We start from the raw sequence: 18,675 nt of genomic DNA, 5'->3' as shown, positions 1-18,675 counted from the left end.
ATTATATGCATGATAATATATTGTCTTAATTTTGTACGACTTTATGTGATTAATATTTAAGACATAATTTATTGTTAGAATGGTTTTTAGTGCTCCAACCGAAAGTCTTCACTCTTATTATAGATTACTTGGGAGATTTGAATATCCTCGAGTGTTAGTATTTACTTAAAAAAAATGGTAATCCCACCGCTTAGGTCGAGTGTCACTAGACACTAGTGGGCATGTAAAAAATATTGAATCCAATTTAAATCATATTAAATAAAAATGTTGAGCCGCTCTCTATTGACTACTAAAGAATAAATACTGGAAATTGTCTATTTCTTTTTTCTTTTTTTTCTTTTTTTGATAAATTGTCTATTTCTTTGAAGACAAAGGCCATCCTAAGGTGATATAATTTTCAAATAAAGGCACTATATTCCAAGGGCTATTGTATTAGATTATGAGTTCAACGTTGCGCACAAAGAAAGACCCTTTTCCTTATTCTTTCTTTTGCCCCCGTTCCCTAGGGACAAAGTTCAGCTGAATTTAATGAGAAAATACACCACATTAATTTTATTTTATTTTATTTTATTAGTTATTACTGAAGGTAGCAATAGACTCTAGACAATTGCGCATTGTCTTTTTTTTTTTTTTTTCTTTTTTGGATTAACCATAATAATTTGATGGATTAAGAGTCAACAAGTCTGTTACAAACTACAATATTTTTATCAGCAGTCAAGAGACTTGCCACCAATAACGGTAGATTCAAAAAAACAACAAAAGCAAAAATGGAGCTCCCCCAAATTTGGCCAGCACATCCACACATTGATTGGCTTCATGAAATGTGTGCACTATCCACTTGTTGGGAATAGATTTCAAAAGGTTCCTGCAATCAAATAACAGAAGTTCCATTAACAAATTAGAATATTTATTTTTCATCAGTATCACCACACTCAAGGCATCCATTTCCACAATCAGATTATTTAAGCCAAGCTCTTTGGCAGTGGCTAGGCCGTCCCTTAGACCCATAGCTACGCCATAAAACTGCTGGTACTGCCAAGAGCTCTTGCATAGCCTCTTATCCAATCACCCTTGTGATCTCGAATTAGCCCTCCTCCTACCTTACCCAAGTTTCCGAGGGCGACAGTCGCACATTGTCATTATCACTCTTTTCGAGATTAAATTAAGGTTTTTTTTCTTTTTTTTTTGGTTAAAGGAATTAAATTAAAGTTGTAGCAATTAACTTTATCTTCTCCTCAGCAAGAGAAAAGTGAAGATTTCAAGTTTGGAAGGGATGTGATCCTCCAATGATCCAACACCTTATCCATCTGGATTGTAGCTGATACTTGTGTTTGTGATTCTACTTTGTTGTATCTCAATTTCAGGTTTTTTTTGAGAATAAAATTTTCAATTGCATTGTCAGCTACTGCCGATAGCCTTTGTTATGTGTATTGGGCTTTAGGCTGGTTTTTGAAGAAGCTGGGCTGAGGGAACTTACAATATATGCTTCCTTTTTATATATAGTCAAAAGTTAAACAAAATAAACAAAACAAAACTTCTTGTTTAATTTTGATTTTTCATAGAATTTGAAAATGAAAATACTGAAAACTAAAAACACATGCTATCCAAAGCTCATTAGGCTCCACCTTTACAGTTTTGTAAATGCATACAGATCCGAGATATCATATATCAGTACAAAGTAACCCAATATTTATCCTCCATAATTTTGACACAACTTTTGATTCTAAAATGGATCTTATACAAAACAACCTCCTTGCATGACTATTGACTAGGATTTTTTTTTTTTTTTTTTTTTTTTTTTGGAGAAAGGGGTGAGGAAGGTTGTGATAGCCGGATAGGGTTTTGTTAGAAATGACATTGTTGGATTTGGGGAAATTGGCTGGTGGGAAGCAACGAAAAGCAAATGGACTCAATCATCTCTCGCTCAAAACAACAGTCATATCCATTTGTCCTGTATATCTTAGAAATTTTCGTCAGAATATCTGCAAAAGTTTTTGTTTATCCTCCACCATATATAGAAGAATTAAGAACACATTTAAGAGATTGTTAAAGTAGTTGGGGTAGGAGGAAGGGGCGAATACCAGCTCACTTAAAAGCAGATGTACATGGATGGATCCAATCATTTCTCTCTCAAAACAACATAGTTAGACTTGGATCCATTTGACTTCTGTATCTTAGAAATTTTCCTCAGGATGGCAGCAAATGCGTTCTTGTCCTGCATCATATGCATAAGAAATCAGAATACATTTCATCCATTTTAAAAAATTGTCAAGTACTCCTTTGAGAAAACATGTTGTAACTCATTACTCTTCTAACAAAAACATGCCATGATTAAAAGAAAAACACGTCACCAAAATATATGTCTTTGTTCTGTATTATGTCAGATCTTTTTTTGCCCCTTATTATATGAGGTCATCTAGGCTCTAAAAGATCAGGTAAAATGGTTTGTGCAGCAAGCACCACAAAATCATAAATTCTACAGATACATGCCACAAATAATCCTCACATCAAGGACCAAAAATCATTCCCATGGATAAAGAAAATCAAAAACCATACCTAAAATCATTCTACACAATACAAAAGAGCAACGTTTCAAAAACCACACTGTTTCGAAACCCAAAATACATGAACACACTGTTTCAATACCCAAAATATGTGAGAGATACACTGTTTCAACACCCAAAATACATGAGAGATCAAGGAGTTGAACAAGATCAAAGCATGATGTCATAATTACTTAATTATTAATTAAAGAAAAAACAGTAAATACTGGCAGAATAGATTGCCAAAAAAAAGTAATAACAAATGGGGACTAACAATATATATTTACATAAAATAAAAAAATAAAAATAAAAGTCAATTCTATATTTATTAACTTTTGTATAAAAATTTTATGTATATTCACATAACATTTATGCAACATCGATGGTCATCAATTGTGTTGAATTTGGGAACAAAGGTCTCAAAATACATGAAACTAGTCAATTATTTGTGCCATGGATGGGAAAATTCAATAAATGAACAAAATATGAACTTCTATTTCTGTTTATGTTTTTCTAAATATGAAATTTGATTATTAATGGTAATTATTAACAAACAATCAATATGATTGTATTTGTATATGATCTATTCTACAATTTAAAGAAAATATGATGTGACAAGATTCTAATGGAGATGTAAATATAAGAGGCTTAATAGGGAATCCCCATGAAATTTAAACTCAATAAAAGATATATAATAGATTAATGACATGAAAAGATGTGGATTTCCAAAAACCTGTGTGCAAACATTAGAGGTCAACAAAAGGCCAAAAATTTTCATTTTATATTACGTATAGATAGATGTAACAAAATTAATACTATTACAAAAAATAAATGGCATATGCGCAGTGAGCAGGGGCGGAGCCAAGGGGGGCCAAGAGGGGGCAATTGCCCCCCCCCCCCCCCCACCCCCTGGCCCGCACAAAAAACACCTTAACACATACTTAATACAACCTCCTACCTACTTTATATTTGGGTAACAAAAAGTAGTGCCTATCCAATTAGATAATTGAACATTAATCAAAACTATATCCCTTAACTGCTGAGGAACCTCACCTAGACAAAACCTTTCTTCACTCACACTTCATGAAAATTTAGCTAATTTAAATGCCACTTAGTTTCTTGGTCTTGAAACAGAGCATAGCTCCTAATTTCTAAATGAACCAAGAGTACTTTCATGTCCTCAATCCTCCACTAGCATGCCTTGGACAAAAGCTTCATGTGTATCATAAGCTATCAATAGAAGATGAAGTATATTATTCAGTTACCAGGGACTTTGACGAAGCTTGGACTATGGAGATTTAATAACCAGGCATAGTGGAGTTATAAAGGCCCAAGGACGATTTCTAATGGGTTTATTTTTGGTTGAGTGCTATAGAGTGTAGCCTATATAAAATTGTTGGCTTGACACGCAAGCATAGTGTTGTAATAGAATGCATGTAACCATGTTGCTGGGAATTTGAAGCTAACTATATAATAAATATTATATTATAGTTTCACACATTATAATTTGAGCATTTTATAAGTCTTCATTAACCAAAATTACATAAAATTGCATATCATTTCATTCATAACTCGATTTTTTACTTTGAAAATTGATGCTTGTGAGCAAAAGTCTTTCACTTTCCCTCTTCCTTATATGTGTTTGTTTCTCCAAAAAAGTGAGTAAAAGCTAAATAGATAAATACAACAAAATGAATATACTTTCTTCTCATGAAGGTTTTTAAAAAAAATATATAATTTCATTAAAATATTCTTTAATATTTTTTTTTTATAGGTAAGAAAAATATTATTTAATATTCAACTGAATAAATTTTAATTTTTCAAATTTGTGTCGAGCCATAATTGTGAGTTACTTATAAATTCCCCCCCCCCCCCCCCCCTTCAACTTAAATCCTAGCTCTGCCATTGCTTGTGGGTCCATGCATGAGTCTCAAAACGTGCAGGTTTGTGGGTAAAGCTTCCTCCACCAGCAACAACTAATATTTTTTTTAAATAATAGTAATAATAAAGAGGCAACTGAGTTGGTTTGGGCTGATTAAAAGCTCTTAAGTCAACAAAAAAAACCAGTCACCACAGCCTAAGCCGGACGGAACTAGGATTTTCCAAACTTATGTGACTGCTTAATAATGATAATCATACAAACATTCAAATATAAATTAATACACAAAAATAAAACGTACGTCTATTCAATGTTGACCGTTGATAAGTATAAATGAAAAAAAGTACACAATAAGCCTACATTTTCTTTATTATTATTTTTAAATTTTTATTCTTAAAACTGAAATTAGTAAATTAACTAGGAAAATTACAGAATTGAAAAGAAACAATAATATATATTTCTCAATTCTAAATTCGAAGTATTTTGTAGTTAAGAAAACAAAATCAATAAAAAGATCTATCCAAAAACTTGTCCTTTTACGAAATTAATTCCATTGAGAGGGAGGGAGGAGAAATTTTCAAATGCGCTAGGGGTATGAGACTTCTCTCTTACTGAAATGTGGGACCCACATGTCAATAAGAGAGATGTCTCATATGCCCAGGCCCAGCACACAAGATACCCTCCCGTGAGAGGGAGAGAGGAGGGAACAAGGGTGAAAGCCCTTGATCCAACCAATAACATTGAGGATATCAAGGTATAGGTGATCCCCGGATGAGTTGGCAGCATTTCTTAAGGTTGTTAACAACTTCGATACGGTAGTACCACTTGAGTTTGATATTTATTAATTAAAAAGTCATTCATTTTTGGCCAAAATACACTGTTCATGCCTAAGGTTTACATGTTGAGCGATTTCAATCCCTAAAATTAAAAAAAAAAATTAAAAAAGAGCCGAATAGCATTGCCCAGTCAAACAACCCCATCCAGTAAGAGTTTTAAAATGCTGTTAAAGAGCATACCTCTGGTGATCTTAATCTTGCCTTAAAATTAGCAACAAGATCCTGAGTTGTCACTGGTGTCTTTTGCATTAAAACAGCCCTGATTTCGTCTTCAGTGACAGGCCCAGCAGATGATGTTGAAGCAGATTTTGATGATGATGATGGTGTTCCTTTTGAAGGCACAGTACTTTTAGAAGTAGGAACATTTTCTTCTTTTACAGAAGATTTTAGTTCCTGATTCCAGAAAAAAAATATATATTAAAATGATTTTATCAAAACATTACCACATTTAGGGAGCCCTTATCATAGGGAACTAAATCCTTTGCATTGAACACAAACTTGATGCAAGTAAATCAAGTTCAGGGAAAATAATGTCCTACATTTTCTGTCTTCACCTTCTTTGGAGGTGCACCATTTGTTGCTTTTGCATCATCCCCATTCAATTTTCTCTTAGACTTCGAAGACTTGGAGCTAGATGGGGTTCCCTTAGCAGGTCCAGAAGGCGCCGTTTTTAAAGGACTGTTTTCAGCAGGTTCCTCTTTAGGTGCATCCTTCTGCTTTGGAGCCAGCACAGGGGAAAGGCCAATATCATCATCGATCTGGACAAACCAAAAGAAAACACTCCATCAATAGAGAGGAAAACAAGTGCAGTCAAATTTAGAACACATTGTTGGAAAGGAAAGGATTAATAATCATGAAAAAGGTGCATTAATGCTTGAATCACAGCCCTTTTCACTATTCATTACTTATATATAGGAAGTTTACAACAAGGCATATTCCAGATTGTAACAGCTGGTGGAGACGCTGGCACCTTAGGAATCTCCTAGAAAGGTACCGCCCATAACACTCAAGTGTACAACCCATAACAACATTTTCCTATTTCTTAACACACATATAACGTTGGCATTCTTAATAAACATTGCAAGCCATTCTTTTAAAGGGGATTCAATCAATGTACATGTGAGTCTTATCAATGTCCAAGAACAAGAAACCAAGTCACTGACTTCACACTCCTAAAAAGAAAATATAATGCCACATCACCATTCCAAAAATGAACTAAATGGTATGAAAATCAAATAAAAACCTTGGTACAGTTAGACAACATCTATCATAATATGGATCACAAAGAAGTGTGAATAATAAACATAAGTTGTTAACATAGCAAGGTACTGCAATTAAGAATCAAACTGAACTTACATCCTCATCATCATCATCATCCTCAGCATCTGAATCATTCAGCCCACCAGTTCGCCCAAGTAGCTTCTTCAACTCTTTTCCAGATTTACTCAGTCCACCCTCTTCTTCATTATCTTCATCCTCGTCCTCTTCATCCTGCAAGAACATGTAAATAGATTTTATCATTTTGACAATTTGTCTAGTGTTCAGATTGAAGAAGCCACAACTTTGGATATCAACATGCACTGGGCAAAGCACGAGACATAAGTACTACTGCTAGTACCAGAAACACAAAATTGAAGAAGTTAAAACAGCTATATAAAACATCAACAATAATTAGCTAAATCTCAAGAAAAAATTAGGAACCATGAGTAAGTAAGAATGTGTAGCAGTATTGGAGGCACTAATTTTGCGGGATGCTATAGGCCCAACACTATATGACTACGCAATATGGAACACTTGCACAATTTTTGAACTTCAACAAAGTTCTAATTGCTGTGAATATATCTCACAAATCAATTGCCAAACATACCACCAACCATTTTTTTTAGCAAATAGTTATCAAAAGGCATAATGAGCCTACAATTTTCGGAAGATAATTCCCATGGGAATTAGTTTCTACTTATCTACAGATCATATCAAGACACTGTAGTAGGAAACTGTATTCAAACAAAAAGATGAAAATAGAATATAAGGCCTATTGTTGGTGGAAGTGTATAATATTGCATATTTGGCAGGAGCGAAATAACTGCTAGAAGTTTTGAGGTATGTGAAAGTACTACTCTCGATCTTAGGTTGCTTTTCTTTGAATCTTTGTCTGATTGGACTCTAGCTTTGGGATCATTTTCTTTTATTTCTCTTTTAGATCTAATAGACCACTGTAACATCAGAACTTCATTGTGCTGTTCCCATAGTATACTCCATGAGTACTTGGGCCTCTTCTTTCTTTCATAAAGTTTTGTTGCTTAAAAAAAAAACACACTCAAAAAATATATCTTGCATGCTACAGACATTAATAGACAGGCAGCTTTAACAACAGAATGTATTTTAGAATGAGATGCACCCTTAATTGGTTAAGATTTAGTCTTAGTTGAGTTAAGTTGCAATTCCATCCTTTAGTAGATAGTTTGCTTAATAGTCTACATGCTACCTGCCTTCCGGAAATTCTAGCTATTAAGAAACCTGCGCTTCCCCTACTATTGTAAGAATGCATGGCAACTCATATAAATAGCTCAGCTCAGAAATTGAGAAGTATATTGTTTACATTAGTTAATAAGGCTTCATGCAAAGTAAATGTTTACAAAGTACTTTCTTCAATTCAAATAATTTCCATTAGGGTAGATTTTTACTTCATGTCCTCCTGAACTTATCAAAAAAATTAATTTCATTAGGGTTTAACCCAAATTTGCCTGTTATAGAAGTACACACACCTGCTTAATTTCTGGAGGAGCAGGAACTTCAGGGGCCAATTCTTCTCTTTCCTCAGGATCATTACCAACTGCTTCATCATCATCAGTGAAAATTTCTTCATGCTCCCAATCATCACCTGATAAATATTGATGCATACATTAGATTCAAAGAAAAGGCCAAGAGCCTTATAGCTCAACTAGCACTTCCTGGCGTTTCAAGTGGAGATGTTGAGGGTCAAATCCCCCCTCCAACTATTGAATTATCCGCCAAAAAAAAAAAAAAAAAAAAAAAAGATTTACCATAAAAGCAGATATAATTATTAATTGTAGAAGTCATCATGTGTTTTCAATTCTTATCAGAACAAAGCATTCTTAACACGAGAAAGAATCACCTAACATTATGAAAATTCGTAGATGATATTCCCCAAAACTTAAGACCCATCTTTTCATGCTTTTGCCTCATTCCACATTAAAGATGAATTTACAAGAAATACCATAAAATCAGTGCAGTACAAAAGGCAACCCAATGATGACATGCACTTTCTTCAAGGTTATGAGTACAATGCTATAGAAAACTAATAAATTACCAATTTTCCTAAAAGCTTAAGCTATTAGGAAAGGGTGAATTAATCATTTAACACTCCCCCTCTATTGTGGACCTAGACTCCTCCTTGATAAGTGGGGCCCAACACATGGGATTTTTAACTTTTTAAATAGGTGGTAGATTGAATCAAACCACTCTTGTGACAACCAAAATTTCCTTCCTAACATGCAAGCATCTCCCCCACAGTCCCATGCATACTCACAGCAACCAAATAATAATAAGGCTAATGAGCATAATTTCCTATACAATGCAGAACATGGTCCACTGTTCAACACTATCCTTGCACAGGCAGAACCTATCCACAATTATATACCCCTCCACCTAAGGTTGTCAGCTTTCAAGATTTTACCCAAAGCAGTTGGCTAGCCAAAAAAATTGCCACTTTCCAAGGTATTTTAACACCCCAAATGCCATCTACAGTCATATCTTGAAACCATAGATGCCAATGGATACTAAGGAATCAAGTTCCTTTCTAAAAAGAATACTATTTAAAAAAATCAAAAAGGTATAGGTTGATGTGGCCAGGGATCTCAGGAATGCTAGGTTGAAGGGCTTGACCAGACCAGTGCTTGGAAAGGAGGTTCAAAAGCTGAGTAGTTGACCAGTTCATGGCTTGAATGGATTTGGGTAAGCTTTGGCTTGTTTTGTGCACACTGGCAGACTGGATTGTGATTGCGTTGATTTGTTGTGTACATTTTTAGGTTGAATGTGGCCAGGGATCTCGGGAATGCTAGGTTGAAGGGCTTGACCAGACTGGTGCTTGGAAAGGAGGTTCAAAATATGTAGGGTTGGATGGTTCATGGCTTGAATGGATTTGGGTAAGCTTTGGGTTGTTTTGTGCACGCTGGCAGATTGGATTGTGATTGTGTTGATTTGTTGTTGATGTGTGAGTGCATGTGTGCGTTGAGTTTGCCAGCCATGGGTGGGTTTTCCATGGCCAGCAGATTGGCTTTGTGTGTCTGGAGGGTATTGCCTGTCAAAGGCTTGCAATTAAATAAATAAATAAATAAACTGTTTTTGAGTTTGTCTTTACCAAAAAGCTTTCAGTTTTTATTTTCTTTAACCTTTTTGAGTTACATATTTTGAAAGAAATTTTTTAGTTTAACAATTTTTTTTTTCAATATCGAAAACAGTTTCTTAGTGTTTTTAGAACACTTTTTAAAAACTGCTACCAAATAAGCCCCTAACATCTCTACTAGTTTTCTGTTATATTCCCCTGGAGAGGACAGTCTCCAAACTCGTCTGAACAGTCTTTCGAGTCTCTTGACATGAATTAAATCAATTGGGTTCCATTAATACAAATTCACATGAAATGAAGAAAATAATCCATGGCAATGTCTTCTTTAAATGGAGAACAATGTACTGTAAAGAAAACTGCTTACCCTTTTCAATATCATCATCATCCAAATCAAGATCACCACCCCTTGGACCTTCCTCATCATCGTCACCTTCTCTTTTGTTGAGTCCCAATCGATTCTTCCTTGCTGCCTCTTCTTCTTCATCCTCCTCCCCTTTATCTGAAACATTACCTTCTTCTTCATCACCAGTTGTTTTTTTACGTCCCCTCCCACCAGCCACACCACTCTCCTTGTCATCAAACCTCTCCACTTCACCAAATGCAGCAGCTCCATTATTTGCAGCTTTCATCATCCATCTTTCATATCCATCAGCAGTCTTTTTCCTATTCTTCATCTTTTCTTCTGCTTCCTCCAGCGTAAGTTGCTTATACTGTGCAACCTTGTTAAAGTTGTACCTAAAGATTGAACAGACCAAACAACCATCACAAACACAAAAAAAAAAAAAAAAAAAAAAAAAAAAAAAAAAAAGTTAACTCTACAATTTACAATTAAAATACCTTTTTTTTTTTTGATAAGTAATAAGATATTTTGATAAAAAAAGGAACACCCTAGTGCACAGGGAGTGAACAAGGGATAAGAAATCAAATACAAAAATTGCAAGAGTCTAGGAAATCAATAAAAGAAGGGAATGATTGTTTTTGCAAAGCAAACAACCAATCCCTTAAAGTTCTAAAAAAGAGTAGGTTGAGGACCGGAATAGATCTCTCAATATCTTCAAAACATCTACTATTTCTCTCCCTCCAAAGACACCACAATAAGCAATGAGGAATGATGGACCAAATATAACCATTTTGATGACGACCAAAGCTGCCTTGCCAACATTGTAACAGCCCCAAAACAGTGTGCGGCATAACCCAAGATACTATAAAAAGACCCAAAACCATAGACCATAGATCCATAGCAAAAGGAAAATGAAGGAATAGATAGTCAACCGATTCACCATTTCTCTTACACATGTAGCACCAATCCAAAATCCACACCTTCCTTTTTCGTAAATTATCAATCATCAAGCATTTCCCTAAGGCAGCAGTCCATACAAAGAAAGCTACTCTAGAGAGAATCTTCTGCTTCCAAATACTTTTCCAAGGAAAACCATAGAAAGTGGTGCCAACTAAAATTCTATAATAATCACTAACCAAGAAACCCTTATCTTTGCTAGGAATCCAACACATTTTATCCTCACCTAGCCCCCTTATAGGAGAACCATATATGGTTTCCATGAAGTCTAACATAGCCTCTAGATCCCGATCATGCACACCCCTAAAGAATCTCACATCCCAAAAGAGGACACCATTGGTGGACATCATAAGCTCAGCCACACTGACATCCTTATTCCTGCAAAATCTGAACAAGTCCGGATATCTAACAACAAGAGATGTCTCTCCACACACCACCGGTCTTGCCAAAACTTCACTCTAGACCCATCACCAATATCATACAGAATATGGTGAGAGAAAAAAGGCCATCCCTGACTGATATTTTTCCATAAACCAACACCATAAGGGCCATTCACAGATCTGGTACACCAGCCCCCCCACACACATCCATATTTCATCTCTATCACTTGTCTCCAAAGGGCATCTTCCTCAATCTACAATTAAAATACCTACTTTCCCAAAGATATGGAACAAGCTAGTCTATAATGAATGATTTAAGCATACATTTTCAACTAATATTTTAACAAGACAAATCAAATAAAAATGAGAAGATCTTTAAACCACCGCCTACCCCCCCTAAAAAAAAACAAAACAAAAAACAGTTATCATCACATAGACAAGAATTCTGGTATATATTTGGTCATACCAAGACCCAGCAGGGATAGCAACGAACTCCTTTCCTTGCATCATTAATAGGTAATACGTAGCAGATTGTGCACCTTCAAGATGACCTTGAAACTGGAATTGCCCTGTTTCGTCCTCCAATAGCCAGGGTTTATTCTTGTACTTCTCCTATGTGATGCAATAATAAATTTATATAAGAATACATGATAAGAAGCCAATGAGAAGTGCAAAGGAACATTTTGATCTGACTTTTAAATAGGAAAATGAAACTTCATACAGTATCTGCTTTACCATCAAGGTATGGACATTCATTTTTTTTTTTTTCCACATGTGGTGTTCCATCTTAGATTTTAACACAGCATGTGTACCACTACAGTGGAGAACTTGCAACTTGTGAATAACAGTTATTTCTTCAATTTTCAACATAATGTTTTGTTTCAACTATTTTAGATGTAAACTAGCATTTCTTTCAAGAAATAATGTGCTGTCTTTATCTATGTTACAATGCTGTCTTCCCAGACATTTCAGCACTGAATATAGCTGTTTATTGTACATTTTGCTATATTGTTTGCCCCCTGCCAATATTTAAGCTTGTCTGAAACCTATAAGACAAGCTTCATCTTTTCTCATTTTAATATAAATATTTTTAAGCATTAAAAAAAAAGATACATATGGTCCAACTCACTTTGAATGAACTCATACGCAAAACAACTTAGAATCAGTTAAAACTCAATAATAAAACGAAAACCAGCTTCATAATGGAGAGAGAAATTAATTTCTAAACTAAATCAGACTTGGCACTACCAGTCTACCACAATAGCAACATTGAATTACTACAGCAATCCCTATAATTCAGAGAAGTTCAATTCCCAAAACTTTAAATGAAGAGCAGAAACAAACAAACCATACGCAATAGGTAAGGACGTATTAAATACCCGCAAGGAATCAGTAACTTGGCGTCCTTGAAGCCCTTCTTTATGTAGAGACCATTTATTCTCAGCACTTTTCTTCTTTGAAAAATTTGGCAACCCAGTCACAAATCTACCAATAAAGTAATTCTTGTCGTTGCTAGAACTTGCACGAACATTATATTCCTACAATAAAAACAAGTAAAACAACACATAAACTCTAGGTTTACAAAACAAATCTACCGCGTAGTCTCTAAAGTACTTCTTGAAAAAAAAAAAAAAAAAGACACAAGATTATAAACACCATGGATACACTGGTCAAGACATATTTAAAAAGAAACCTAAAGACTTTATCATGTTCAATTTTTTGTTTTGATAACCGAAAAATTACTTTCGCCTACTCTAAAAGCAAGAAATTGCACAAACTGGCACCAAGTAAAATTTCACTATGCATTTACACATAAACTCGAATCACTGACAATGCGAAAATTTCTCACAAGAATCTCAATTCAGAATCAAGAAAACCTAGTTATAGCTAAATCATCCACAAGCTTTCTTTAAACAATTAACACAGTAAAATTGAACAGTAAAATCATAATCAACAAGATAATCAGAGCCTAGGGAAAAAAGAACACAAACACGCATTGAACAAGAAAACCATACATGTATAGACACAAACATATACATATATATAAGAGAGAAAGAAAGAGACTGAACTCGAATCAAGCGAGTGACGGTGGTGCCGCACTCGAAGCACTTTCCACGGTTCTCGGCCATGGTTTTGCCACAGGTCAAGCACAGAGTCAAGTGCTTGCAATTGCTTCCGTACAAGTCCGTGGTCGATCCGCAACCACTACACGACGGCTTCAACAGCAGATCGAACGACATGGTCCGCCGCCTTCAAAAATTAAAATTTTTTTTTTTTTCCAGGGAAACAAACAGAAAAATTAGTATTAATTGGTTCAAGTATAAAAGCTAGGGTTTCATAAAGAATTACTAGTATTAATCAACAAAACTTTATTATACCTTTCTGATCAAAGTATGAGAATTTTAATTAGGGATTAAAAGAGATATTTAATCGGTTCCGTTTAGTTTGTAAGAGTCGCTTTTCAGACAATCCGATTCGTTTGAAGAGAGCTTGGGGAGTCTTTGGGTGGAGATTATGGATCATGTGCCAAAAAATAATGCGTGGTTTTTATATTTATAAACAAAAAAAAAGGTTAAGACGGTGTGCAGATTCGGATTTTTTTTTTTTTTTCATAACAAAATCGAGCAACGCTATGTTTTGGACCTTTTGAACTGCACGTCGTTTAATTCTAGACGGAACGTCGTTCACCATGTCTATTTTTTTTTTTTTTTTCTTTTTAGGAAAATTTATTTAGTTTTTAAAAAATCAAACACACAAGGATTTATCGGACATTTTGTGGGACAAAGTTTAACTCAAAACATATTTAGAGCCCAACTACCAATAAAAAAATGAATGCATATATGTATTTGCATATGGCATAACATATGATATCTTTTTATTAGTTATTAGAGTTCAAAGTTTCAAACATGTTTGGAACTATATTTTTTTCTTTTTCCTTTTTTGCTCTGGGGCGGTGGGGGAAGGGGGACGAGAGATTTTCAACTTTGATTAAAAAATCCTCTTTAAAATTGGGCTATCTCAAGCCCAAATTTTTTTTTTCTTTCAAGTATTGATAATAATATATTAAAGAAAAAAGAAGAAGACAGTCTCCACTTATCTCTATCTTCCAGAGAGAAAAGTCAAGATAAAAGAGATGAGATGGTCAGGGGCCCATCCCAATTACAACTAGTAGCCCAACAGACCAAATAAATGGGACAAATAATTATCATCCCTTTGAACCAAAAAATAAATAAATAACAAGAAAGAGAACTTAAAGCAATCTTCAGCTCTAGAAGAAAAGGGGCAATAAACCAACCCAACTTGTTTGGCTTGAGAAATCTATAACCCAACTCATTTTTATCAAAGTTAAGTTTTAAAATATCAAAATAAATTAAACTAAAATATATAAATTAAGTTGTCGAGAGATTTTTAGTATAATGACATAGTTTGTTTTTTTATTATTAGGGGAACTAAGATTCGAATCTTCCTCTTTAAGTGTTATAAGAATATACTAGTTAAATTATTTTTAAAAAATTCAAAATCCAAAATAAATCAAACTGATTATTAAAAGAAAGTTTAAAAAATCCATTAAAAAATCAAACTGATAAATTGAAAATACATATATATCATTTTATAATTGAAAAAAATTAATAGGTTTTAAATATATTAATAATTTTAGTTAGATCAGGTTGATCTAAATTGAAAATTGAACTAACCTAAATTTGACCAAACACAAGCTTCTTAAAAAGATTTAGAACTCAATTCAATCCATCAAACCATAATAACAACAACAACAAAAAAACCCAAGACTTCAAGTTGAGTTGGATTGGTATTTTTAAAAAAAATGATAATTCGCTAGTTACAATGAGAGAATGAATATTTGAATCATGTACGTCTCTATTGTAAACAACAGAAAATATATGCCAGTTGAACTACAAGACTTTTGCCATTAGATCATTTATTGAATTGATTGGTTGAAATGCATACCCCTTCATAAGTGAGAGTAGAAAGAGAAAGGGTAAAAAACATGCATAAGCCAACTATAATCTCTAAACATTTAATGGTCACAACTCACAAACCAGCATTGATTAAGATTTCAAATAGCCGCATGTAACAAATTAAACTTGGAAAACCATGGAACCCAAAAGTCAAGTTTATAAATAAGGGAAAAGTTAACGGATGCTCTAAGTATTGATTTATAAACTTTTTATGGGGAAAAAAATTATAGGTTTTTGTATTTCTCAAAAAATTGGAATAAAAAATTTTCTAAAATGATTAATTAACAAATGCCTTAAGGGCACCCGTATTAGATATGAAAATAGTGGAGGAAGCGCCCATTATGAATTACTGCGTGGTTATTAACAGTTGTGTTAAAATTAATATTGATGATGTTAGTACGAGGAGAATTCCAAACTTTGAACTTTCACAGAGGAAAACTAATTGCTTCCAAGTATTCGATGCAATGCATAGGCTTTGTTTGCGTCCCTAAATATGATAATTGGGAGATTCTTTCGAGAGTAAGTATTGAACACACTAATAGCATTGAGCAAAAGATTGATCCATCCACTTAACGATATAATAATTTTCATTATGAATTTTCTGGGAGACAGTAAGTTCAATTGTACAATTTGATTAATGTTACTTCTTAACATGGACATTTTGTTTCTAAAAAAAAAAAAAAAAAAGGGAATTTCAAAACTTAAGAGAGAGTGATTTTCCTTAAATAAATAAAATATATATATTTTTATATATATAAGCCAGCCATCATATTTAATGTTACTCAGCAACATTCCATTCACCTACAAATTTGGAGCTGTTGTTTTGACAAATGACCAGTGGATAAGTCTATCACCTGATTTTAGGACAATTTCATGCCAAAAACCTCTCCCTAATACTTCCTAAATACCGATTCGCTCACCAAAACAATGTTTGCAAAGCAAGCTCTATGCATTGTAAATTTGTCGTTTTCACTCCTCATATTCTTCACCGGTTTTTGATTTAACCATTGAAGCCGAACTGGCCACCCTCTTTAGGCTATCTTGGTTAGTATCAAATCTTCTTCCTTAGCAAGTGATAGCTTTGGTTGGGAGGGTTCAACTTGTTCAAAATGAAAAATTGTCTTATGAGATGGTTTCATGAAACTCGAAATTCTTGTTGTGGTTCTATCTTTCACTTGTACAAAACTACTACAAAAGGAATTCTTTATGATTTGTTTGGTATAGACAATTGAAAACTTGGAGAATGGAGGATGGAAGATAGAAAAGTAAAAGGAAATAATGTATTTGCTTTTCCCTATTGCGTTTGTGTTAATGCATCCACTAATGGAGTACTCCAAAGAATCATTCCAAAGAATCCAAACACACCCCAATTAGCTGCTTCACCGAACACCGAAACACTCTTTTAAGTTTTAAATAATATTAGAAGTGTTCGTAGGTGGGAGCCGATTTAATAAAAAAAAGTATTAGAGTTTAAATACGATTGAACATATAGTTCACATGAAGACTTATATTTTCTCAACCTCATGGTTGTACTTCTTGCTCATCTTTATTCTTAGAGGCTTGACAGACTAGTTTAAGAAAAATATATATGGCTGAATTGTGAATTTTCTCATTGGCTTGTGGTTGAAGGTTGTACCTTACTTTGACTCATGGAGCTAGGGCACTGGCAAAACATGTCAATAGGAGTACCAGTAAATACTGGGGTACCGGAAGGAAGTGGTGAAGACCTGTTTGAATTTGAACTTTGGAGATTAACTTATGTGTTTGATTGAAAGAGTGGGAAAATGAATAATAAAAAATGAAAAAGAAGTGTTATATCCAAACATTTTTACAACAGTTTCATAACAAATTATATATAATTAGTTGTTATTAGTTTTAATTTGAATCCGCCACTTAAATTATATTTTTGGCCACCCCCACAACCCCAATTTTTCCCCTTTTCTACCCTTCACATTTTCACCCTAACAGACAGAGCATAGGTCTTAGAGGTAATGATTGGTTTCAGTTGTGGAACTTTCCTGCTATCTTGATTTCCTATTTGACATAAGCACTAAATGCTAAAATTAAGTAAAGACTACTTAAAAAAAAAGGGGAAGTCAATGAATGCCATAAGAATAAATTATGGCATTTTTAAAAAAAAAAATTTATTTTCCATGAAAGTGATATTAAACTTTTTTAAAATTTTCCATTAACAAATTATGCCCTAAGGACACCCATTAACTGGGAAAAAAAAAGTAAGACATGAATTAAAATTAATTTCCAAGTCAATTTCTCTTACAATTTTGGAAGCTTTTTTGGTTGTTTAGGTACATCTCCAAGTCTCCAACAAAGGTTTCAGTTATGGGTGGCAATTTGTGTTCCCAAGTCAGGTTCGTATCGTGTCAAGCTAGCCATGAGTATTTGACCATATGGATTGACTCAAATCTGACCTGTTTAGTAAACATGTTAGGAATCCTCAACCCAAACATGACTTATCTATTAAACAGGTCGACCCGACCCAACACGTTTAACTCATTTAATTAACAAGTCATGTAAATGTCAATACAAATGACTCATTTAATAATCTATTTAATTAATAGGTCATACCCAACTTATATAATTTTTATCAATTTCCATATATCTAAAATTAAAATACAATTACAACTTTAGATATAGTAATAAACATATAAAAACAACCATAAATTAAGCAATAATATCAAAATAACTAATAACTTAATAAGTTATATAGGTCAAACGGGTTAAACAGATTCAAATGTTAAATACAAACACACTCGTTTATTAAATGGGTTAGTTGTGTCAACCTGAATATAACCCGAACCCGTTGAGCCTTAACCTATGACCTGTTTATAAATGGATTAGCTGTGTCGGGTTCACAGGTCGTGTCAAATTTTGCTACCTCTAGTTTTATTGGCTTTTTGAGTAAGAGGGATTTGGTTTAGGTCTAATACCTCAATGCACTGGATTCAATACTATCAAAAATGGTGTCTATTATGTAAGTAATTATGTGTCATCATCACATGGAGAATAAAACCCAAGCTCTGCTTGAGGAGAAATTATAATATCTTCATGGTAGGCCAGGTCATTTGTCAATCATTCTACTAAAAAAGTCTCACCTCATTTGAGCATAAAAATAATTTAAGCAGAAACTAACTACTGACTCAGTAATTTTAAATAAATAAGAGTCTTTTAGTGAAATGGTGGACAAATGATATGGTCCACCATGAAGATGGTATAATTTCTGCTACTTGAGCGAAAAGTGTGTACATTTTAGAGAACAAAAGACTTAAAAGGAAAAAAGAAAATAAAAAATAAAAAATAAAAACTAGTAGAGTGAGAGAATATTCAAGAATTTTAGTTTGATTTGTCCAGTTGGAGGAGAGAGAGATATGACAAAATT

The 18,675-nt window shown here is 33.8% G+C and overlaps 1 protein-coding gene across 4 annotated transcripts; it reads right to left on the bottom strand.

Moving 5' to 3' along the window:
- Positions 1 to 645: 645 nt before the first annotated feature.
- LOC126726963 (transcription initiation factor IIF subunit alpha) lies at positions 646 to 13,857 on the bottom strand. 4 transcript variants are annotated; one of them, XM_050432395.1, is made up of 11 exons: positions 13,680 to 13,857; positions 13,371 to 13,551; positions 12,681 to 12,839; positions 11,768 to 11,913; positions 9,989 to 10,359; positions 8,024 to 8,139; positions 6,615 to 6,749; positions 5,798 to 6,016; positions 5,439 to 5,651; positions 2,082 to 2,215; positions 646 to 865 (listed from the first exon to the last, which is right to left on the bottom strand). In XM_050432395.1, exons 2-10 carry the CDS (start codon positions 13,539 to 13,541, stop codon positions 2,120 to 2,122), a joined length of 1,626 nt encoding a protein of 541 aa, XP_050288352.1. In that variant the 5' UTR covers positions 13,542 to 13,551; positions 13,680 to 13,857; the 3' UTR covers positions 646 to 865; positions 2,082 to 2,119. The 4 variants fall into 4 exon arrangements, with proteins under 4 accessions (XP_050288352.1, XP_050288353.1, XP_050288351.1 ...); XM_050432396.1 differs by lacking the exon at positions 646 to 865 and adding an exon at positions 1,602 to 1,951; XM_050432394.1 differs by lacking the exon at positions 646 to 865 and having other exon boundaries at positions 1,919 to 2,215.
- Between the last annotated feature and the right edge of the window lie 4,818 nt (positions 13,858 to 18,675).

Source organism: Quercus robur, chromosome 5 (genome assembly GCF_932294415.1).
Source record: "Quercus robur chromosome 5, dhQueRobu3.1, whole genome shotgun sequence".
In the NCBI taxonomy this organism is placed as follows: Eukaryota; Viridiplantae; Streptophyta; class Magnoliopsida; order Fagales; family Fagaceae; genus Quercus; species Quercus robur.
This window is presented reverse-complemented; position numbering and strand designations above follow the sequence as displayed.

Coding starts and splice junctions, on each gene's coding strand:
- LOC126726963 (XM_050432395.1), bottom strand. CDS start 13,541: ATGTCGTTCGATCTGCTGTTGAAGCCGTCGTGTAGTGGTTGCGGATCG. Junction 10,360..11,767: donor GCTATCCCTGCTGGGTCTTG/GTATGACCAAAT, acceptor TTCAATCTTTAG/GTACAACTTTAACAAGGTTG. Junction 5,652..5,797: donor AGAAGGTGAAGACAGAAAAT/GTAGGACATTAT, acceptor TTCTGGAATCAG/GAACTAAAATCTTCTGTAAA.